The sequence below is a fragment of the Zalophus californianus genome, chromosome 15 (genome assembly GCF_009762305.2).
Source record: "Zalophus californianus isolate mZalCal1 chromosome 15, mZalCal1.pri.v2, whole genome shotgun sequence".
Lineage (NCBI taxonomy): Eukaryota > Metazoa > Chordata > Mammalia > Carnivora > Otariidae > Zalophus > Zalophus californianus.
Window position 1 is genome coordinate 79,352,914 of NC_045609.1, and position 23,627 is coordinate 79,376,540.

At 51.1% G+C, this 23,627-nt stretch overlaps 2 protein-coding genes across 2 annotated transcripts in view; both read left to right on the forward strand.

The window, feature by feature from the left end:
- Positions 1-23,627, forward strand: part of HTRA1 (HtrA serine peptidase 1) — a 52,460-nt gene that overhangs the window by 20,840 nt on the left and 7,993 nt on the right. The window contains 4 exon segments of the mRNA XM_027596451.2: positions 5,424-5,523; positions 5,955-5,973; positions 5,975-6,022; positions 6,024-6,161. Coding sequence (XP_027452252.2) covers positions 5,424-5,523; positions 5,955-5,973; positions 5,975-6,022; positions 6,024-6,161 — 305 coding nt within the window.
- LOC113923556 (probable G-protein coupled receptor 160) lies at positions 20,871-22,410 on the forward strand. The gene is given in 1 exon segment (XM_027596453.1): positions 20,871-22,410. A coding segment is annotated over 1 exon segment (1,014 nt). The 5' UTR covers positions 20,871-21,127; the 3' UTR covers positions 22,142-22,410.

Sequence of the window (23,627 nt, forward strand, 5' to 3'; positions counted from 1 at the left end):
CCTGCCGAGCGCAAAGCCTGATGTGGGGTCGATTTCCCAACCCATGAGATCAGGACCTGAGCCAGAACCAAGAGTGGACACCCAACTGACTGAGCCCCCCAGGCACCCCATGTTAAACCTGATTTATTATTTCCTGGAATAAACCTCGCCTGGTCATGATATATTATTCTTTTTGCCTAAATTGCTGAATTATAAACATTTTAAGGACATTTGGTCTGTGTTCATGTTGGACGTTAGTCTGTAGTTTTCTTATAATGTCTTTTGTCTGGCTTTTATGTTAGAGTAATGCCGGGTTCATAAACTAAGTTGGGCAGTGTTTTCCCTATTCTGTTTTTGGGAAGAGTTTGTGAAGTATTAGTATCGTCTCTTTCTTAATGTTTGGTAGAATTCACCCATGAAGTCATGAGCCTGAAACTTTCTTTGTGGGAAGGTTTTTAACTGCAAAGAGAATTTCTTATTCAGGTTATCTATATCTTCGTAAATGACGTTTGGTAAATGATGTCTGTTCTTTTTATTTTTTTTTTTAAGATTTGTATTTATTTATTGGGCAGAGAGAGAGAGATCACAAGTAGGCAGACAGGCAGACAGCGGGAGAGGGAGAAGCAGGCTCCCCGCTGAGCAGGGAGCCCGATGCGGGGCTCAATCCCAGGACTCCAGGATCATGACCTGAGCCGAAGGCAGACGCTTAACCAACTGAGCCACTCAGGTGCCCCAAATTACGTCTTTTAAAGAAATCTATCCATTCATCTAAGCTGTAGAATTTATGTGCACAAATTTGTCCAGAATATTTCCATACCATACTTTTAATGTCTGTGGGATCTATAGTGCTGCGTCCTCTTTGATTCATGATATTGGTCATTTTGTCTTTTCTGTTTTTTTCATTAATCAGGAATATAAAAAACACCTTACCTCCACGTTTCTGAATTCTGAATCACCAGCTTTCTGTAAATGGGGGGCTGTTACTGAACTCCAGTCACTTCCAGCTTTCTGTACAATAATGGAGCGATTAGAACAGTTAGAAGGGCCAGGCCTTGACCCTGCACGAGGCTTCCCGTGTTCATTACCTTCTGCCACATTGGTTTGGCCTAACTAAACAAGGCCCTCACTTTATAGAGGGAGTTATATTTGTCTTCTGGTGTAGGTTGGTTGCTCCTTGTGTACAGATGGGCTACAGTTCAGGTTAGATTATTCTGTTGACCCAGCTCCCTGTTTCCCTTCTGCAGTGCCTGTGGGTTAGCCTCGTACAAGGGGGAGCATAGGCAAACATCAAAGCCAGAAAAATTGGCCTGCCACGCAGCTTCCCTTGATCTCTGCCTCTGCAGGGGTGGCCATGATGGTCCTGTTAGGAGGACTTTCCAGGACCTACACCAATGTGCCAAGGTAGGGAGAGTAGTTATCTCCCTGCCTGTCCACTGGGCCGTGTGATGCTCACGCTTGTCTCTTTATTTTTAATTTTAACTCTATGCCAGGCGTGGCCAAGCACTTCATATATAGTAACTCGTAAAATCTGCATCAAAACCACTTTGAGGTAGGTAGGTGTTACTGTCATCATATTTTATGGACAAGGGGATAACTCTCGGAGGAGTGAGGTGGCATATACCGAAGGTCACACAGCAGGTAAGTGTTGTGCGGAGTGTCACACTGGTCTGTCTGAGACCACGCCTGTGCTCTTAGCCATTTTCCCCACACTGAGTGGCCTGGACGCCCCAGCCCTCCATCCGTCTGCATCACGTAGAACTGGGTCGTGGCAGAGACAGCCTGGGTCCACCCCTGAGGGTTCTCCACCTCGGTTGACCCCTCTGGAAGGAAGACAGTTGGCTGGCAGTTGAGATCAGAGCAAACGGAGCAAGCCAGGGTTCGTAAAGACCAGGAGGGCAGTGGCAGCCTCCTCTAGCTTGATGGAGCAGGACTCTGACATGGAGCCATGCTGTTCTTAGAGACCCGTTTATTTCTCGTTCTCAAATAGCATTTTGAGAAGCCAAACACTTCTTCTTTGGTTTGACATCTTGCCATGTTTGAACAGTTAGTTGGTGTTCCTTATGTTCATTGTTTCTGCTCTATTTCGTCTTCCCGTTGATGCTGGTCCACTCAGTGATGGTAATGGAGGTCACTGGTTGTTTTTTCATCTAAGCTGCACAATTAAGGCTTGTCAGTTGGGCTTTTCATTATGGTCTGTCCTCCCACTTCCCCTTTCTGTTTACTCATCTGCAGAGTTTGGAGAGTCCTGTGCCCCAGTCTCAAATTCCACGAGCTCTTTATCTTGCTGCAGCTTGTTGGGGTGAGAGGAGAGAAGGCGATTAGATCATAGAATGCTGGAGCTGGACTGGAGGGACTTTGCAGCTCATTCTAGAGGCACCTCGCCCCATTTTACAGATGGGAATTGGAGGCCACCCAGCAGACAGGTTGGGACCTGGGCCTTCTGGTGCCCAGGCCGGTGTCCTCCCTGCTCTCCATGTTGCTTTCCTGGGGGGGGGGGCGGGGGGCCACAGTTCCTGGAGCACCTCTCACTAGTTTGTGTGAGAAAGCAGGTGGTTCTCTCATTAGCTGGAAAAACCCACGTTCATTTTTACTCCTGCTGCGGGCAAATTCTCCCATGCCTACTTTGGGAAGTCAGGGATAGGAAGTGAGTTAATGATCCTCAGTGGTGTGACTCTGGTGATTGCCCTGCTCGGGAGGGCCTCTGAAACTCCACGCTGCCCTGCGGTGGGTGCTGGCCTTTGGGCGTTAAACCTCCCTTTGGTCTTTCCCAGGAAGCTGGTCTGAGGAAGCCCAGATGCATGTGTTTACAGCCCTCTCTGGGTGATGTTCGCCAGGTTCTGTGGCCAGAAGGAATGTTTCTATCCCTTTCTTTACAGCTCCCTTCGGAGCACTTGGGGAGACAGACCAATTAACAGCAGCTACCTAGAAACCTAGGAGGGTGGCAGATATGTTTGGGGCCAGGATTAAGAAGAAAAGTTGTAGATCTGCCCAGATTTTCCTGTTATTTATACTCTCTATTAAGAAAGGCAAGTGTCTATGGAGAAGTCATTTATGGTCTGTGAGCCTCAGTTTCCCTAAATATAAGACGAGCACAACATCTAATTTTCCTCATCCTTAGGGAGGGGGAAATAAAAATAGCGTGCCGTATGAAAGGGCTTTGAAAGCAAAAATAATAAAATGATGCTACCGTGAACTTGTTGAATTAGTTTTCCTTGCCTAATAGGTGCAGATCTTTTTCTGACCTTAGAAAATCATACTCTGCAAAAAGAGAGGGATTCCAACCCTGAAGTAAAGCAGTTCAGAGCCCGGTAGCCAGGGCTGAGAGGGGCCCTTTGCTTGTCGATGGTCTCTCACTTCCCAGAGGGAAAGCTTGGGAGAGGGCAGGCTCGTCCCCTAGATGTCCTGGGGCCCAGTGGTATGAGTCGCATTACTGATGTCTCCGGTGGGGACACACAGCCGTGGCAGGGACCGAGGAAACAATCTGTTCAGATGCTGTGGGGCCGCCACGGAAGCCTGTGGATATGCAGCTCTGAGGGCCACAGAGGACTTGAAAGGGTCACAGCCTTCACGGCCGGCCCCGAGCCCAGGCTGTGGCCACAGCCCTCTCTCACAGGGAGGGAGGCGTCTGGGGGTGTGAGTCTCTGTGTGCGTGTATGTGTGTGTAAGAGTGTACACACGTGAGTCTGTACATATATGTGAGTGTATGTGTGCATATGAGTGTGTATGTGAGTGGGTGAGTGTGAGAGTATATGCACATATGTGTGTGAGAGATGGAGTCTATGCGTGAGTGGGTCTGTGTGAGTATGTACACATGTGCACATGTGCGTGTAAGTACACGTGCATGCTCACGACTGAGCGTGTAAGTGTGGGTGTGGGTTTGTGCTCGTGCGAGTGTGGGTTTTTGTGCGTGTGTGTTGGGGGTGGGGAACACAGGCCCTTATGTGAATAAGGGGCAGTTTTGTAGGCCAATGGTTTCTTTTTAAACTGCAGAGTTGTGTTGTGAATCCCTCTGAGTGAGCTGTGACAGGTGCAGGGGACAGATCAGTGCTCCTTAGACCATCTGTGGTAAAGGAACAGATTTCTTTTCCTTTATTTCCTATTCATTATGGATCAATTAAAATATGCTAAAAATGAATTCTACCAGAATGTTGTAGGAAAGACACAAATATAAGCCCCAATTTAAATGTTTCGATGCAACAGACAGATTACTTTGTCAAATTGCTCTAAAGGTTTCTGCCAGTGTCTACATGGGACAAGGGATAGCAAGGCTGGCAGAGAATTCTGGTCTCTGGAGCCTGCTTTGTGTAGCATTAGGCTAGGCGACTGGCCCAAGGGAGGTGACTGCACCAAAGGAGACAAGGAGAGATAAAGGAAGGGGTGTGTGGGTTCTTGGCTGCAGACTAGCCTAGAACCGCTGTAGCCTGTGAAGGCAGAGAGAAATGTGTTGAAGGATTATCAGCAGGTGGCATGGATTTGGGGCCAGGGTGGCAGGCTCGGGTTGCACTTCCGGGGGCCACACTGGCCCCTGCCACCACCCGTCCAGCAGAATGGGTTGTCCTGGGACCTGAGTCTCCAGTAGCTCATTTTCTGAACCAGATGCCATGGTGTGGGCATCTGCTGGGTGGCAACCAATTTTTTGAGCCTTGCTGGGTGAAGAGCCCTACATTGGGATGTGGGATCGCCTTGTCTGAAAGTAGCTTTGAAATGGGGGTTCGTTAATTATAGTGTGTATGTTTATATAGAAATTATGGTCATTTGATTTCTCTTTCTTTTTCTCCCCCAATGGTATCAAGGCACCTCTTGTGCCTTCTGGCCTGGGATGTCCCAGGGGGTTGGAATAAACAAGGCGTAGTGGAAAACTGCTCTGGGGACAGACGGTGGCCTCTGTTCACCTTGTGGGATCAGTGGGAAGACAGGATCTGTGCCTTTGCCTTTAATGCCTTTTCAATCTGTAACGTCTAGTGGGCATCTCCTCAAAAGCAACCTCAGCCCTCCCCTCGGTGTGGTGGTGGTGGTGGCGGCACGCTGGGAGTGGCTGCTTCCTCGGTGGTGCTGTGGGAACTGGCAGGGCTGTGGCGGAGCCTGGAGCCCTGACTATGACCGTTGACCCCCTTGCCCCGCCACCTTTGCCGAGGAGCCGCTAGGAGGTCCAGGTATCAGCTGGTGCCTCCGGCTCGGCATTTTTGCAGCGAAGCCGTTGGAAAGGAAAGAAGCAGAGCAAAGAGGTCATTTCTGATGGGTGTTACCCCTTACCTGAGTGGGTGTTCCCTTGAGAGCCCCGAGGAACTTTGCAATGGAGCGCAGGTCTGGGGTCTTGCCGTCACTTGTCTGGGGTTCCAGAGGTCCGGGTGTGCATTTTGGCTCCTTCTCACCCATGCCTTTCTCAGGAGACCACAGCACAGAGCACTGTGTCTTGACGTGTCCTGTCTTTGCTTTGTTCTCAGGGCAGGAAGACCCCAACAGTTTGCGCCATAAATACAACTTCATCGCCGATGTGGTGGAGAAGATCGCTCCTGCCGTGGTTCACATCGAGCTGTTTCGCAAGTAAAGAGGGCCTTCTTGTTTTCCCACGGCCTCCGAAGCTCCCACCAAGACACGCTGCCGTTAGCAAAGCATCGGGGCTGTTTCTGGGGCACTTGGAAATGTCAAGAGCCACAGAATATGTTCCTATGGGAACATAACATTTCCCCCTTAGGATGCTGTCCCCCTTTAGACTGTTTGAATGTACGTTCTTGACCCTTCTAGATGATTTAAGAACCTCTAGCTCTGAAGAGAGTCCCTAAGAATATTTTGTAAGCGGAATTTTTTGATGCTTGCAAAAATCGATAGCCTTCCAACTGTTTTTGACGTTAAACAGACCCGACGTATAAATTCCTAGATGTGAGCTGCTGTTGCGGAGCCAGTGAATCAGTGTGTCGAGAGAGTTGATCTGAAGGTGTTTCTCGGCCTTAACTGGGCTCTCCTCTGGGTTTTAGGCTTCCTTTTTCTAAGAGGGGAGGTGCCGGTGGCCAGTGGGTCTGGCTTTATCGTGTCCGAAGAAGGACCTGATTGTGACAAACGCCCACGTGGTGACCAACAAGCATCGGGTCAAGGTCGAGCTGAAGAACGGTGCCACCTACGAAGCCAAAATCAAGGATGTGGATGAGAAGGCAGACATTGCACTTATCAAAATTGACCACGAGGTAAGTGTGCTCCCTGCCTGAAGACCTGAGCTCCCAGGTGGCAAAGTCTGGGAGAAGTCAGAGGCCCCCGGGCACCCTGATTTCCTGGGAACCAGTCAAGCCTGGACCCCAGGAGGGTGAGGATTAGGAGATGCTGAGTGTGACCCGCAGTGAGGGAAAAGTGGGGGGACTCATGAAAGCATCTTAATAAGAGGATTATAAGATCAGAGTTTTAAAAACAGAAGCTTATGATTTTATAGAAGAAAGCAATAGGTTTATAAAGAAATTAGTAGGTAAGCAGTGAATGTTGAGTCTCCCTTCCATCCCGAGGCAACTCTTGTTCATTTGTGTTCATTTGTTCATTTGTGCGTTTTCACTGGTTTGAAAACCAACCAGGTCTCTCAAATTGGGTTTTTGCAGGGTTACTGGATGTGTGTGTGTGTGTGTGTGTGTGTGTGTGTTTTAAGATTTATTTATTATTTGAGAGAGAAGGGGGGGCAGACGGAGAGGGAGAGAGAGAGAGAGAAGCCCAAGCAGACCCCCCCACTGAGCAGAGAGCCAGTTGCCGGGCTTGGATCCACGCCCCTGAGATCATGACCCTGAGCTGAAACAAGAGTTGGATGCTTAACCAACTGAGCCACTCAGGCGCCCCTCTAGATGGGTTTTAAAACAATGCTCCATTCTTAAAAAGTTTTGGAAGCCTTGAATTAAAGCAAAGCTAATGGATTTCTTTCTTACAGAACTTCTGAAAACTTTTAATATGCTAATGCGCACAGGAGTCTCCCACAAGAGGGGTGTGTACTCCAAATGATAATCATCTGAGCTTAGCACTTTTTTTTTTTTTTTTTTTTTGGCAAGAAAAACTGAGACATAGTTCAGTCTGGGAAATGCTGTGCTTGAAAATGGTTTGCTTTCTATTTAAATATTCTCCTTGCAGTCATTTTTGCTCTGTTTGATTTGTTTAGTGAAGGCCTTCATACGTGAAATTAAATCCAGTTCTTACTAGACCGTCAGCAATTCCCACTTGTTGGTGTATGTTGATGAGGAGGTTTGGTTTGCAGTGAGATTGCAGTTTTGGGTTTCTTCATGCCCCTTGTAATTTTCTGGACTCCTGTGGAAGGAAGACTCCAGTAGGCTGTTGTTGGAGCAGGAAAAGATCCTAGACTGAGAGCCACGAGGGGTCTTCTGACCCAGCTCTCCCATACCTTTGCCTGGATGTGGGCTGTGAAGGCAGACCAGTGTAGTATCCCAAAGGCTGCTTTTTGTCTGTCTAGCTGTTCCTCAGGACAGAAACAGGCTCCGCGGTTGGTGTAGGAAACTGGCCTTCACGCGAGGTCTTCGTTGGATATTATTTCTATTAGGTAACTGTGGAATTCTAGCAGCAACTATCTTTGAAAATGTGTTTCTTGGTCACGACCATAATCATAATAACCTTCTGCTTGATGAGTTCCAGTGCTGATCCAGCCTCTGGCTTCATTCGGAACTTGCACCTAATCAGCAAGATAGCTTATCATCCCCATTTTATAGAGGATGAACAGGGGCTCGGAGAGCTTAAGTAACCTGCCTGAGGTCACACAGCGGTGCTGCGGGGAAACTAACCTTCCAAGCCCAGCCAGGCTGCTGACCCCCAAGTACCCAAGGCCATGGCCCTTACTGGAGGGATGGAACCTGGCCTTTTGGTATGATGGGATGGCTGGACCTTAAATAGCCCCCGGGGAAGGCTGGTTGCTGCCTGTTTAGGAACAGGCCACTAGAAAGGTGTCCAGGATGTGGTAGTCTCACCGGAAGGAGGCTAGCCAGAATAGCACATCCTGTGGCTGCACGCAGGACTTTTCAGGACCCCCCCCCACCCCGCCCCGCTAGCCCCTGGAAGGCGGCCAGCAGTGGCAGCAGCGGGGCTCTCTGCAGGCAGGGTGCTGGCCCAGATGCTTCGTGAGCCACTGCCACTGGGTAATTCTGTGTTTGGAATGCGTGGGCACGGAATGTGCCTCTGGCCAGGGGGAGATTCTTTTCAGATTTTGAGCCAAGGTGGAGACTGTATCCTTGTGTCGTCCCCGACATTGTCCAGGCAGGATGTGAAAGATCTCAACAGACCAGCTTTGCCGTGTTTCTGACCCGGCCCTAGCTGCCCGCAGGAGTCTAGCCCTGTGCCGGCAGCACAGTATTTGAGGGCTGTTTCTAGCTCAAGAAAAAAGATGCTTAACATTTAAAAAATGAAACTAAATGTGGCTTTTCAAAAAGGAATCGGAAAATGAATGGATATTAAATTGCAGACACCCACACAAGAGACTGGTTTCCACTGACTAAACTGCTTTTTTTGCTGATAGTAGTTGGAAGTGGGGAGAGTGAAACCATCTCTTCTAGCGCTTTCCCTTTTGTTCCCTTCGTTGGATGATTGATTATTTAGGAGGGGGTGGAGACTGGCTTGGAATGAGGCTCCCGTTTGGAAGGAGACTCTCCTCCCAGCAAATCCAAATCCGTCTGAGCACACGAGTTAATAAACTGCAGGCTGTGGATGGGCTGTGAGCTCGCCTTGCGTTGGGTCACTCTTGGGAATAGCAAAGGACAAGAAACCGTCGGGGGAGAACTCAGAGCAGGCAGAACAGAACCAACCAAAAATTGAGCCTGAGGATCGAAAAATCATTCCAAATGGTGCTTTGCCACGTGAGGCTGTGGCCCAGCCTCCTCAGGCTGTTTTCTAATAACCCAAGGAAATTGATGGGACCGCCTGCCATGTCCACAAAGCTCAGTGGCTAACTGGTGGCTCCTAGCCTGGGCCCGTTTCCTCCCCACACCATCATGATTTCATTTGGAGGCTCTCCATTACTTTAACAGCTATTGTCCTTCCTGAGTGTGGTATTCTCGACATTTTTTTTAAAGATTCTTTTTTAAATTTATTTGAGAGAGAGAGAGCGCACACGCACTCATGCGAGTGGGGGGAGGGGCAGAGGGAGAGGGACAGAGAGAGAGAGAGAAGCTGACTCCCCTTCTGGACACAGAATCTGACTCGGGGCTCGATCCCAGGCCCTGAGATGGTAACCTGAGCCAAAATGAAGAGCTGGATGCTTAACCGACTGAGCCACCCCAGGCACCCCCTCAACACTTTAAGGAATAGAAATTACCATGGACATCTGTTGTCATGTCCCCTTGACATCCAGCCCCTGTCTCCTGGGAACAGCATCTAGCATTTCCTTTGGGGGCTACGTCTCCCCCCATTGGACAGTCTTGGTGGGACCGGCAGTCACGGTGCCCCCACCCTCTGGGGCCAGGTGGGTGGACATGGGACCCGTAGATCAAACAGACCCTCCCCTCGGAGGTGCAGCTGGATGTCACTCTCACCAAAACTGCGTGGGCAATGCTGGTAGAGCCCCTGCTGCTGAGCGCCCTGGGAGCTGAGTTCCTGTCCTTTCTGACCCGATCTGTCTACTTTTCTTTCCCATTCTTGGAACTCCCTTCGCATCTCCAGTGAACCCCCCTTGGCTCGAGATTGCCAGCGACATGTCTGGGCTTGCGACCAAAGAACGCTGTTTTTGCTTCTCACTGCTGAGAAGACACGTGTGCACTGACTTTCCCTGCTGAGTTTGAGATGGGAGAGCATTTCAGAAGAAGCCTGTCTGTCCCCCCTGCCCCCCGCCCCCCTCAAGCTGGGGGAGGAAGGTGCCCCCCTGCAGGCCCATCCCCTCCAACCACAGCCCATTCTGTGCATTCTGTCCTAGATTTGCACCCCTCTTTCCTGGGGCTAGCTGTCGCGGAGGGGGGGGGAAGGCCAGCTGCAGGAAGGAGGGACGGTGCGCATGCAAACATTTTAATAGAAAGCAGCTTTGAGGGCAGACTAGTTCAGCTTCAGATACAAAACTGTTTCCAAATGTGTTCAACATGACACTGGCCGTGTTTGCAGAACATTTAAAAATTTTTATCCAAAGGCAGCATTTTTGTCCCATGCAGTTTTTTTTCCCTGAGTAGTTCAGAAAGAGTGAGAGAGGGGGAGAGAGGCAGAGAAGGAGAGGGGGTGGCTGTCAAGGGAGAGTTAAAAGGAGAGTGATTTGGTCTCTCTAGGCCGGACTCCAGGGCAGAAATGCAGGGGTATATTGAAGAAGATAAGAAAGGAAAGCTACTTTGTTACTACGGGTTTCCAGCTGTGTTGATGAGGCAGCACCGGGCCGAGAGCCGGAGCTCCCTTGCTGATTCCCGCGTTCAGAGCATGTGCCGTCTACCCTTTACACATTTCCCGCTGTTCTCACTGAGAGAACTTAGCCCCTTTCCCAGGGCCTCGGAGGCCTGGCCTGATGCGGCGCCCCCTCCTCCCTGCTTCATTCTCCTCCTTCCGCCCCCTCACCCCACTCTGCCTGGCCGCCCCTCCCCTCTTGCCTCCCCCAGGCCAGGGCCTGCTCTCCGGGGGTCTTGGCCCTGGCTCCCCGGGGTGTCTCCCCCCCCCCCGACCCCCGCAGCCACTCCAGGGCGTGGCCTTCCCATCCTCCAGGTCCTGCCCGAAATTCCGCCCTAGACAGCCCTTCCCCAAACCACCACCCAAGGCGGCTCCCCACATCCCAACCCCCGACTGTCACTCTGAGGACAGTCACATTTCACTCTTTACCCGCCCCCCCATCTCCTAGCATAGTTGACTCTTTTCTTCTCTGTTGATTAAGTTGCCCGGTGCTGCTTGGAGCGTGAGGGACACGCCGGTCTCATGCACTTGTCAGGGGGTCGGCGCGGGACAGCGGTGTCCCAGGCCGAGGCCGAGTCCCCTCTGCTCCCGAGGGAGCAAGGTGCACAGCTCCGAGGCGCGGCAGAGCGGGGAGGCCCAGGGCTCACAGGGTTGTCAGATGAGGGGGCCTGGTGGTGCAGCGGGCGGGCCACCACTCGCCCCAACCTGCACTCCTCAGCCGGGGCTCATCCGATCCCAGGGGCCGTCTGGTTTGGACGGACACCTGGCTTCGCCGGGGCTCCGGAGCTCTGGGGTCCCCGGGTAACTCAGAGCGCGGCGAGGCAGTGAGGTTCCTGACGCAACAACCAGGGAAATGTGTGCAAGCTGCAGTGGAGGCCTCTGAGGTGTTTTTCTTCCTCACTCCAGGCCTGCATCCAACCCCTAGCCACCTTCGGGCCCCCTTGCCACCTACAGGCCAGACCTGTTTGAAGTGGCCTGAAGAGGAAGACTCCTGGGCGGCTGGGGGCGGGGGGCGAGCTGCTTTGCTTACAGAGGATCCTTTTAATTGCTGAGCCGCCACAGGGAGGGGCAGGGGTGGGGGCAGGAAGAGGGGCCTGCCTCTGATCTGTGAAGCTCAGGGACAGGGGTCAACTCGGGCCGGGGTTGGGGGGGGGGCCCTGGGCCTTCAAGCACAGGTCCCCGTGGCTGCTCAGCAGGCTCTATCTTCTCCAGGCCTGTGTCTCAAGATTTGGGGCGGTGCGCAGTTGACTCTGCCCTGAGTCCTCAGCGAGCGGGGAGGTCAGGTGGCCCCCAGGATGGTGGCGAGGGCCGGGGGTGGTGCGGTGCTCGGCGTGACTCATGCCCGCCCGCCGGCCAGTTCTCCCTTAGGCAACCTGATGGTCGGAAGGCGCTGACTCAGCCGTGTGAGCTGTCCCAGGGTGAATCAGATAACACGGAGCCTGCGCTGGAATGGCTTCGCATCTTCTGGAGTCTGTCACTCATCCTCGTAAAGCAACTGGGAGCCTGGGCTGTGGATCACACTACATAGTTACCCTCTTATTTTGTTTCTGTGTTTTTCCATTTTGGATCCTTTTCCCCACTCGCTCGGTCTGTACTGGTCGTTCTGTGGTCTCGCGCTCTCTGTCGCAGAGCTTAGAGGGCTGCCGTTGGATTTGCTGCCGACGCCGTGGCCCCGGTTGATGTTACAAGGCTTCTGTTACCGTATTGATTTTTACCACTTGGAGGGCGTGGGAATCAATATTTCATTAGGGAATGTAAACCCAGGCAGCGAAGTGCGAGGCCGGCCCTCATTCCTCTGTGCGGCCTTTGTCCGATGGGGACGTGGCTCCTTCTGTTCTGATTGCAGCTCCTTTTGGAATGTGAAAATGTTTCAGTTCCCCAAACTATCAGAACCGGAGCCCTTGTGTGTTCTCTGGCCCCAGTTCAAGAACTTAGTTGATTGTTAAGGAAATTCTTTGGCTATGTTTTTCTCTTAATATGGTAATGCCTTTTTTCATGTCGTGCTCTATCTTCAGGGAATTGGATTAAGACTCTCATTTATGGTTCTGACAAAGCAGTTCCCAGGTTGTTGGGACCGAATTTGTAGGTGCCCCATCCCGAATGTCTCCTCTCTCCTTTAGGGAGGGGGGAGGGGGACATACAGACAGATACGACTTCCATTTGACAGTTTAGTGAGTATGTAACCCTGTGTGGGAGTCCAGGGTTGGCCAGTTGCGGCTTGCGGGCCGAATCCGGCCCTCCGTCTGTCTTTGTAAATAAAGTTTTATTGCAGCACAGCCATGCCCATGATTTAGAGTCTGTAGCTGCTTTTGCCCTGTATCAGCAGAGTTGCGTCATGAGGATGGAAACCACATGGCCCATGAAGCCGAAAGTATTTACTTTTTGGCCTTTTACAGATGAAGTTTGCCAACCCCAGTGTGAGACAATTAACACCTTGTCCTAGAGGAAATGAGTGTGCCGGAGGCCAAGTATGCTCATAAGACCCAGAGTCTAGGTGACCAAGGGGAGAGCACAGAGAGGCTAGTTTCATTTGCTCTTTCTCTTGGGGTGTGTGTGTGTGTTAAGGTGTGTGTGTGTGTGTGTGTGTGTGTGTGCGCACGTGTGCTCAAATTGTGTTTCTTTGCTGCTGCCGTGGCTTCGTTTTTGTTGGATTAAGCAGAGAAGCCTTATGTTTCTCTGCATTATCAGTAGAATTCCAAGATATTTTGAAAATGATTATCCAATTTCAAATCCGGAAGATCTTTTAAGGTCTGGGTTTTTTCATTTTCTTCAGTTACTCCTTATTCATTCACGGATTCTGTCAGTATTTACTGAGCATCTGTCTCGGCCAAACACAGTGTTAGGTGCTGAGCATGTATCAGAAATGTGCAAGAGCCATGTGGCCCCGTGATGACAGTCTAGGGTGGATACAGGAATAGTGGGACAAATACGGTAATAAGTACAGAAAAGGAACAAGCAGAAGCGGCAGAAGGCACTGGGGGCTGGGGAGGCCTCTGTAGATAGCATAGGCAGGGAAGCTTGTATTTGGGGTGACAGGAAGGACAGTAGAGAGTACCTAGGGGAAGATTGGGGCAAGCCTGGAGGACCTGAACCTTGGACCAAGGTGCAAACTTATTTCTCAGTGAGTTTATTAGAGCCCTTCAGAACCCAAGCCTACGTTTCTGCTTAGCTGGTTTCTCTGCATATTGTCTACATTTCTTATTCGCCTTGTTCTTGGGGATTCCTGGTCATACTCTGGAAAGCTCTGGTTTTTTATGTAGTCAATCTCCTGAGAGTCTGAAGGTGCAAAGACTTTGTACCGACCTGGTTATCTCTTTTCAGAGCAGTATAGACACAATTTCCCAAAACTGGTTTCCTAAAATCATCGTGACCACCTTCTACGGCGAGGGAGAAATGAGACATTGTGGTGAATTATGGACTGATTATTTAATACACATGCTAATTAACAAGTCACTTTTGTTAATTAAGGTGCCAGAATCTGATAATGAGAGTGTGTGACTCGTGATATTTCCCTCTTTGCTTTAGCTACTGGGCAGCTCATAGAAACCATTGGTTTTGTGGTTAGCATATTCTCTATGACCCCATTTTATGCCATGAATATATGTTAATTAATGTATTATAATAGGCCCTGTGTCACTGACCATCTCAGATTCTTTTTATGTTGAGGAGGTGATACATCATACATCTTAAAAAAATTTTAAGCATAAATTTGGAAGGAAAGGTATCTCCTGGGCTTCTCTGCATATAGCACAGCAGGGGCTCTAAGTGGTCACGGGGAGTGAGGAGACAGTTCAGTTCAACGGACATTGGGTTGGTTGCTGCACATTGTGCCCTGAATTGACCAGAGAGAGACCACCACCCATCCCTTTGGAAGGATCTTTTAAATCTGGTTGGTTCATTCTTTCATTTTTCACTTTTGTATTCATCGATTTTTTATTTTTTTTATTTTTTATTTTAAAGATTTTATTTTATTTATTTGACACAGAGAGAGACACAGTGAGAGCAGGAACACAAGCAGAGGGAGAGAGAGAGGGAGAAGCAGGCTTCCTGCCGAGCAGGGAGCCCGATGCGGGGCTCGATCCCAAGACCCTGGGATAATGACCTGAGCCGAAGGCAGACGTCTTAACGACTGAGCCACCCAGGCGCCCCTTGAGTTTTTTAAATCAATATTTATTGGCCAAAAATTCTTGGAGCAGCATCCGTTGAAGTTGAAGTCAGTGGATAAAAGTTGAGGATCAAAGGGGCTGGCATATGCGAAAACCAGAGTTATGCTTGATGGAGATAATGATTTGCCTCTTTGGGTGCCACAGAATATGTCCAGTCACTGGCCGCTGGGCTCCCGTATAGAAATGTTGACATTTTGTGGTTTAAACAACAAGAGTAAGGGATTTTTCAAAATGCCCATGTTTCTTGACCCAGCTTGAAGGAGACTAAATATTATGGTGGGGTTTGTAAACAGGGAGGAGGAAGGTGGTTGTGTTTGCTCTCCTTCTGCTTGTGCACGATCGTACTCTGTTCTTCCTACTCTCTCCCCCTGACTCCCCCACTTCTCCTGTTTCCCCCACCTGAGCCCTCCCCCACTGCCATCGGTGGGACAGCCTAGAGGCCGATGCCTCGGCCACCTAGTTTGCTTTTCCATGGGAAGCATGCGAGTTCTAGGGCTCTGCTTCTTGCTGGGTATGGGGGATGTGCTATTTTCTCGATCACATATTTTTAAAATAAAATGAAAGGTTAGCATAACTGTTTCCAGAAAGCACGTTGAATCACTCAGTTGAGTCCCAGCCAGCTGCTGCAACATTAGACCCTGAAGCAAGCTTCAGCCGACACCCAGGACCAGCCTGAAAGCCCCCGCCCCTTGAAAACGAGCGTGCTTGGCGGCTGGCGGAGGCCGTGGCTCCTGCGGATTCGGCAACAGAAAATATTTTTGTAACAGGAGTACTTTATACTTTCCAAGGAAGAAAAAGAAGTAGTTCATTTGCCTCATTAGGCTAAAAAAAAATTTTTTTTCCCTTAAGCTTTATTGGTTTGTTTTATTGCCCTTCTCTGCAAGCTTCAGGGAAGGAGAGAGCACTGGAGTGGGCACTCAAGGCCTATTAGGTCAAAACCAGTGTGGCCGGAAGCTGCAAGACTGACGGGCCATTGTTGTTAGAGCTTCTCTAGCCGACTCCTGGCTGAGCCAGCATCTGGAGAATTCCGGAAGTCCCCTCTCCGCTTGTGGCTCGAGCTTGTGGGCTCATCTGACCCCGTTGGGGGGTTGTATGAAAAGAGATTTATTAAGGACTGTGATGCATGTTTTGATCTCACCAAATTTAACCATCGTCTGCTAATAGGTTTTTTGGAAATCAGCCAGGTCTTTTGGAAAGGACCCTAATTGTCAGAGCTGGGATGACCTTGGACATCACCAGCCTCAAACAACCTTATTTTAGAAGTGGTAAAACCGGGACTCAGAGAAGTCAATCAGATGGCCCGAGGTCACGGAGTGAGTTACTGCAGGACCAGGTCCAAGCCCAGCTGTCTGCTGCCTGGGACGTGGTGCTCCGGGGATCTGCAGAGGCTGAGGTGGCATGTACGTGTCCGCCTGTGTGCATGCGTGGCGTGTGCGTGTGCATATGGTGTGTGTGTGATTTTGTCTGAGTCTTCACTTGTGCCCCACCCTTGGCTGCTGCTGGAGAAGAACCCCAGAGCAAGCCATCACCCAGAGCCCTGACCCAGCACACACCCAGATTTTCTTCCTGCGGGGCTCCGGGGCTTGCGATTCACCTTCAGCTCGAGTCCAGGCCCCATGCAGAGTCCTCGAAGCAGGTGGTGCTGCACGGGCCTGCCTTCATGCCCCAGCCCCGGCTTGTCTGAGGATAATTCAGGCTCCCGGCATTGGAGAAACAGCGAGGCCCAGGCCCTCACCCCGAGGACTCGTGAACGCTGCCTCCTCTGGCTGGTTTTGGTGCTGGGTGTCCTTTGTGTGTCCTGTCCTGTTGTGTGTCATCCCAGCTGCCCTCACCTGCCCACAATGTGCTCTGCACATTTGGGCAGCGGGCGGGGTAGGCTGGAGAGAAGAACACCTGGATTGGAGGCACGGGGAAGACTCTAGTCCTGCTACTGCCACCACCAAGCTGGGGGAACGTGGGCTGCAGAACGGGCAGGGTGATCTGTCCCACTGAGCGGCTGGCTGTAAAGGCCAAGGGAATGACAGAGCAGGAGGCACGCAGGGCACGCATCCAGGGGTGGGTTTGGCCAGGCTCTGCTTGGATCACTTGTGTTGTGCACTGACCAACGCAGATATTTAGTGACCATTACTTTATTTTTTAAGATTTATTTATTATAGACAGAGATTGAGGGAGAGGGAGAGAGAGTCCTAAGCAGACTCTGCACTGAGCATAGAGCCTGACGTGGGGCTTGATTCCACGACCCTGAGATCATGATTTGAGCTGAAACCAAGCATGGGACAGCCAACCGATTGTGCCACCAGGCGCCCCTCGTGACCATTACTGTTTTTAGAAGCAGATTTCTCCTCTTGCTCCCATCTCCACTCCCCAAAAACCCGCGTGAAGGAGCATATACTTATTAGAGCCCTTCCCAAACCTAGTTAGGTATTAGGATTGCTGCTCTAAAATGAACCATTTCCCTCAAAGCCTTGGCGGATGCTAATGGCCACCTCTCCAAGCCTACCTCCACAGCTTCCACAGCAGACTCAGCCTTCTTCCTGCTGGTACAGTCCTGGTCCGTCCCCCCGTGACCCACCTCCTTCCTAACACAGGCAAGTCCTGGGGAGCCTAAGGCAGTCGTGGGGGCCATGTTCCCCTTGCCTAAGACTGGTTGAGAATAACCTTATGACTAATGGCTGGCCGATGACCCAGGAGTAAGAAGGTGCGAGGCCCCAAATTCTTTGCTCTTCGAAAGAGACACACAGGGGAGAAAAGATCCTTTTACTTCCACTGGGCATAGTCGTGTCTTTACCTAACACCTGGAATGGAGGTGGCTTAAGTTGATTGTACAGAAGGAAAGATGTCCATGAGTCTTTGGAGTGATTAGCCCTGGCGCATACCCTGCCCTTGAACAGCTGGACATTTACTCCATTTTGAGTTGGGGCTCCTGATACTTGCAGCTGGCGAACACCCTCACTGATACACCCCAGTCATTTTTAGTGTTGATCTATTGTTAGCCCTTATGGAACATTCCGGACTGAGCTGACCATGGCAATGGAGACTGGGACTTTGTCTCTCTTCACCACCATGTGACTCCAACACATCAGACAGTAGGCCTGGGAGGCACAGATCGATTCATTGATCTGTGTTCTCTGTGCCTGGCCCGTCGGAGACGCTCAGTGAATGCTTGTTGAGAAAGTTCTCTTTCATGTTGGTGGTGTTTCACGGGAGCAGTGCTGCTGGGCCTGCTGGTTGTTTGTTTGTTGTAATTAAATGAATGGGAGAGCCTTCTTTAATCATGCTATGCACCAACCTCTTCCAAGTTTTTGCATGAAATCTACCACACAATTAGTATCCTGCCTATGGCTAGTAGTTAGTAATTTAACACAGATATGGTTAAGTCTGGAGTCCACACCCAGGATTTCTGACACCCTCACCTGGCTGTTTCTCCAGCGGCCCGGGGGGTAGTGGGCTGAAAACCCAGGTGTTAGGGGGGACTCATGTTTTCTTTTTCTTTTTTTATTTTATTTTATTTATTTATTTATTTGACAGAGAGAGACACAGCAAGAGAGGGAACAGGAGCAGGGGGAGTGGGAGAGGGAGAAGCAGCCTTCCCGCGGAGCAGGGAGCCCAACGCGGGGCTTGATCCTGGGACCCTGGGATCATGACCTGAGTCGAAGGCAGACGCTTAACGACTGAGCCACCCAGGCGCCCCGGGGACTCATGTTTTCTTAAAGTTGCTCTTGGTGGTGGTGGTATGAGGACGTCCTTTAGCATCAGGGAGTCACCTTGCAGAGTCTCCCCGCCTCTCGTGGGCATAAGTGTGACCTTGAGAACTAGCAGCATGTTGGACGCACTGTGGAATATCCCTTGTCCTCAAAGGACTTGGGCTAATCTCGAGCCCCATGCTCTCTGGGTAGGGCCCCCGAGGGTTCCTTCTTGGCTCTGGTACGGAGCCTCGGAGTTTTGCTTTGGCCATTTACGAGCTCTCCCACCCCACTGCTGTGGTGTGCACACCCGATTTACGTTGTCATCCCCCGGTGAATTAGAGAGTCTGACATGGGAATGGGAGCTGCTCGCCCCCTTGCTTCCTGCCAAGTGGAGGAGAGACGTCTGTGTTTTGTTTCACACGTGTGCTGCGAGCCAGGCTCCATTGAGATGGAGAGGTGTGGGAAGTGGCTGTCAGGATTGGGGCTGGCTTCTCCGACAGGGCCTGTGGCGGGGGCCACTTCAGAAGGAGATTCAGGCAGAGTGTCTGCTCCGGGAGCCTTGGGGTGTCTTTGAAGTGGGTGGCTTGGGGACCAGCCTTTGGACAGCGCTGCGGAGTGAAGCCAGGAGTGAACGGACCGGTGTTTCCCATCTGCAGGTCAAGCCCGAGGTGTGGCTTGGCACTTGCAGCCGTGTCTGCATTTCATCTCCCCCAGGCCCCCCTTGGAGCATATGTCTAGACAGCTATGGAATAAAATGCTCACTTACCACGTAGGAGTTCGGCCAGCAGAGGTATGGCTGCGTTGAGCAGACAGACCCATGGTGAGGACTGAAGCTCCGAGGAGCCCCACTTGGATCTGGAACAGTTGGAGAGCCCTGATGCTCGTGGGGCCAGCAGCACCTGTGGGGAGCAGCCCAAAAAGGCATGTTGGCTTCCTGGAGAGCTGTAAGTCTGGCCTGGCCCACATTTCCATCCCATGTCACTGCCTTGCAAAGATTTCTGCCTACACTTAGATTCCAGGTTAACACGTACTCGGAGTGCAGGTCTGAGAGTTAGGAAGCCTGTTCTCTTTTTTAGTCAGGCTGCTCATTAGCTGGGGGGAGCCACCCCACCTCTGAGTCTCAGTTCACCTCTGTAAAATGGGGGGACACCCGCCCTCCCTGGTGGCCATGAAAGGCTTTGTCAGCTGGGAGGTAGAACGTGCTTTCCTTTCACGTCAATCAAGGCTTCCTATTACAAGCCCCACCCCCTTGGGCTATGTCCACTTGCTTATTGCTGTCTCCAATTGTCCTTCATGATCTAGAAGATGCTTGAGGGAATAAAAGCTTATACGAGGCAGAGCTGATGTGGCCCATGGGTACCATCGGTGCAGGTCTGACTGGCCACTTGGGATCCAGATGTCCCCCTGTTTTGTTCAAGTGGGGACAGGTTCTTGGGGAGACTCCGGGCTAGTATCCCTGGTGTCCACTTGTCCAGGCCCGTGTGGTCCCTTCAGTGTGACAACTTCCCAGTGTGCTGGAGGTCCCGGGCCCTCCCCAGTGAGCGTGGTGGAGCAGCGTGCAGGCCCTGGGTGTTCTCCCCGCAGCGGCGCGTCGCTCCTCTGTCCTCACAGCTTCTGCTGTCCCAGAAGTGTTTGCCTCCCTGCCTCTCTGCTGGGCCTGAGCTCAGACTTGGAAAAGAAGAGCTCGGGGCGGGGGCGGGGGGCAGGGTTGTCTTTAGGCCCCTCTGCCTTCTGAACCCCAAGAACTGGGAGCCTGCGTCTGCCCCCTTCCAAGGCGGTGGAGGTGGAGTGCAGGGATACAGGGTAGGCAAGGGCTAGTTAGGATCTCCACAGCCCTGCCCCACGGAACTTTCTGATGTGGTTCCCAGTTTGTGGCTGAGCTGATGTGGGCTAGGCCCACCTCTCTGAACTTGATCTCTTGCCTTGAAGTTGGTGAAAAGCAACAGTGATCTCCGGCAGCCAGACATACCCAGCCCTAGGAGCCTTCACTGCCGTGTCCCCTTGCCCAGCCCTGAAGGAGCGTCAGTGTCCCCAACAGGCCTCCCCCAGACTGGCCCCGTGCACATCATGGGCCCCGCTCGCCCACCCGCTGTGACTGTTGGATGAAATCATTCCTGGCAGGGGTGGCTGGCACGGGCCCAGGGTAAACAGGCCGAGCTGAGCTCGCTGGCGTGCCGCTGGGCGCCGAGGAGCTCCGGGGGTGCGGAGTGGCAGGCCTGCCCCTTCCAGAACAGCGCCGGGTACTCTGGCCTCGGGTGACCCCAGGGGTCACTGTTAGGGTAGCCCCGTGCCACCAGCCTTTTCCTGGGCGGAAGGCTGGGTGACACGGACTGGCCTGTGGGAATTTAGTTGGTGGGGTTCCCCCACTGGGTCTGCACAGACCCCCATGCCAGCAACAGTCATCAAGACACTTAGGTAACGCGGCCTGCACTTCCTGGTCGGAGCGGGCCTAGCGGCGGCGGGGTCCCACCGGGACCCCAGGGGCCGCGCTCGCTGCCCCCGCCCTCCTCCTGGGAGCGCTCGCCGCGGAGCGGAGCCGGGCGGGCGCGCGGGGCTCCCGCCCCTCTCCCGGCCGTCACCTGGGGCCGGGCGCAGCAGGTGTCGGGTCTTGCGCCCAGCGCCGGGGACGCGGAGCGCGAGCCGGGAGCCTCGACGCGTCGGGTGAGCCCAGGGACTTGGCGGCAGGGCCCACCCCCGGAATTCCAGAGGCGACCGCAAGGACCCAGCGGGCGGAGGGAGGTCCAGCTGGGAGGAAACGCGCTCGCTTCGCCCCACCTTGTGCACATGACTCGGAGCTTAGTCGCATGGCATTTTGGAATGCCAGGTACCAAAAGTAAGATCACTGAAGGCAGTGAAACTGAGATTATCAGCCAAGAAAGACCTACTGGAGAAAGCAAAGGATGGAAGCAAAAGTGAAGCAGTGTTTTATCCTAGGTACTTCAGCAGACCTTCTGCAATTCAGCTAAAACCATGACTGCTCTTTCTTCAGAGAACTGCTCTTTTCAGTACCAGTTACATCAAGCAAATCAGCCTCTAGATGGTAACTGTCTGCTATTCTTGATTATACTTGGGAAGATACTACTGAATATCCTCACATTAGGACTGAGAAGAAAAATCACCTATCAAAATTTTATGGAATATTTCTGCATTTCACTAGCATTCATCGATCTTTTACTTTTAGTAAACATTTCCATTATATCCTATTTCAGGGATTTTGTACTTTGAGGCATTAGGTTTACTAAATACCACATCTGCCTATTTACTCAAATTATTTCTTTCACTTATGGTTTTCTGCATTATCCAGTTTTCCTGATAGCTTATATAGATTATTACCTGAATTTCTCCAAAACCACACAGCTAGCATTTAAGTGTCAAAAATTTTATTTCTTTATAGTAATTTTAATTTGGGTTTCTGTCCTTGCTTATGTTTTGGGAGATTCAGCTATCTACCAAAGCCTGAAGGCACAGAATGTTTATTCTTATCAGTGTCCTTACTACATTAGCATTCAGAGTTACTGGCTGTCATTTTCCATGGTGGTGATTTTATTTATGGCTTTTCTAACCTCTTGGTCAGAAGTTACTGCCTTGGTACCGGCTGTTAGGATGACTTCCTATGTGAATGAGACTGTCCGATATTTTCCCTTTTCGTCCCATTGTAGTTATACTCTGAGCTCTAAAAAAACACTCTTGCCCAAGTTCATTATCTGTTTTCTCGGTACCTGGTTACCATTTGTACTACTTCAAGTAATTATCCTTTTACTTAAAGTACAGATTCCAGCATTTATTGAGATGAACATTCCGTGGTTGTACTTCGTCAGTAGTTTTCTCATTGCGACAGTTTATTGGTTTAATTGTCACAAGCTTAATTTAAGAGACATCGCATTACCTGTGGATCCATTCGTCAACTGGAAATGCTGCTTCATTCCACTTACAATTCATAATCTTGAGCAAATTGAAAAGCCTATATCAATAATAATTTGTTAATGTTGCCATGTTAAAACTAATTAAAACTGACAACTACAGTAGGAATCATAATTTTACAAAGGGAGAGGACATATAAAGATTGAACTGAACTGAAGCTCCCCTCCCCGGCCCCAACTTTTATACCTTTTCAGGATGTGTCTTTTGGGACTATGGTATTAAAAACAAAATAATTCCAAGAAAATTTTTTATACCTGTTCAGGAACACAGCATGTTACCAATATTAATTTAACAAAAGTGAAGCAAGTTAATATTTGGCCATACTGATTTCATGTTACCCAAAAAACTAGTGGATGCCAACTGTTATGTAAATCTGAGCTTCTCTGCCAGTGATACACAAATGTAAATAAACATTTTTATTAAATTCAAAAAAAAAAAGACACTTAGGTAACGCTTACCTATCCCACTAACATGATGCTTCACACGAGCCAGGTGACATTTAAGAGCTGTTCAGGTCTTGTCACCTCATTCTCACAACCAACTCATGAGAGGGGTGTGCCATGGTATTCCCATTTTCCAGTTGAGAATACTGAGGACCCAAGTGGTTGTAACCTCGGGCCAGGATCTAATTTAGGCCTGGCCAGGGGTCTGAGCTCTTGACAGCTCTCCTGGGCCTCTCACTGGCTGTGCTCTGAGGGGCATTCCTTCTCATGCCATTTCTCAAAGCCAGTCTTAGATCCCGTCTTCAACATTCCTTCCTCCATGAACATTCTGGCCCAGCATCTTCCTTATTGGGGGTGGGGTGGGGCTTTCGTGGCACAGTGCCGTGGAGCTGATGAAGAGTCTGGGTTCGGGGCCACGGTCCCAGGTGTGAGTCTCTGCTCTGTCTCGAGTCACCCAGTCTCTTGGAGCCTTAATTTCTTCATCTGTAAAATGGGCCCACTCATCACCCCAGCTCACCGATCTGCTGGTGTCGGCTCCATCCCCGTCAGGGCAGATGTGAAAGTAACCGCTCATTTCTACTCTCCCCACCCTCCCGGCACACCGCCCGACCCCACCTCTTCCTTTCTTTTTTGAGGTGGACAAACAGGAGGATGCTAGAAGTGCAATTTGCATGAGGCCGGGGCGGGGTCTTGGCTTCCTGGGCCTGGTCCCCGTTGTTTGGGGCAGCTGCTCGTCTTGTTGGGGAACAAAGGCGAGAGGTTTGCGTGGCTCAGGAAGGAAGGGAGGGGAGGGCCTCAGTCCTTCCCGATGGAAGCCCAGCTCTCCTCAGCCCTGGCCACTCCAGCTGGCTTGATTTTGTCCTGTGTTAGTTTGAAGACTTGTTTGGAGCTTCTGACTCTGCCCGGCCCTCTGAGGGCATCGGGCATGGGGCTTGTTGGGCTAGTCAGTTCACCTGGGCCGGGGAGCAGAGGTGGTTGATGGAGGGTCTTTTCAGGCGAGGGGAGAGCCTACTTCTTGGGTCTTGGTGTTGGTGGAGGGGTGAGGGGTGAGGGGAGCTGGATGCCTTACCGCCCTAATCCCCTCCCTGCCCCTCACCAGAATTGCC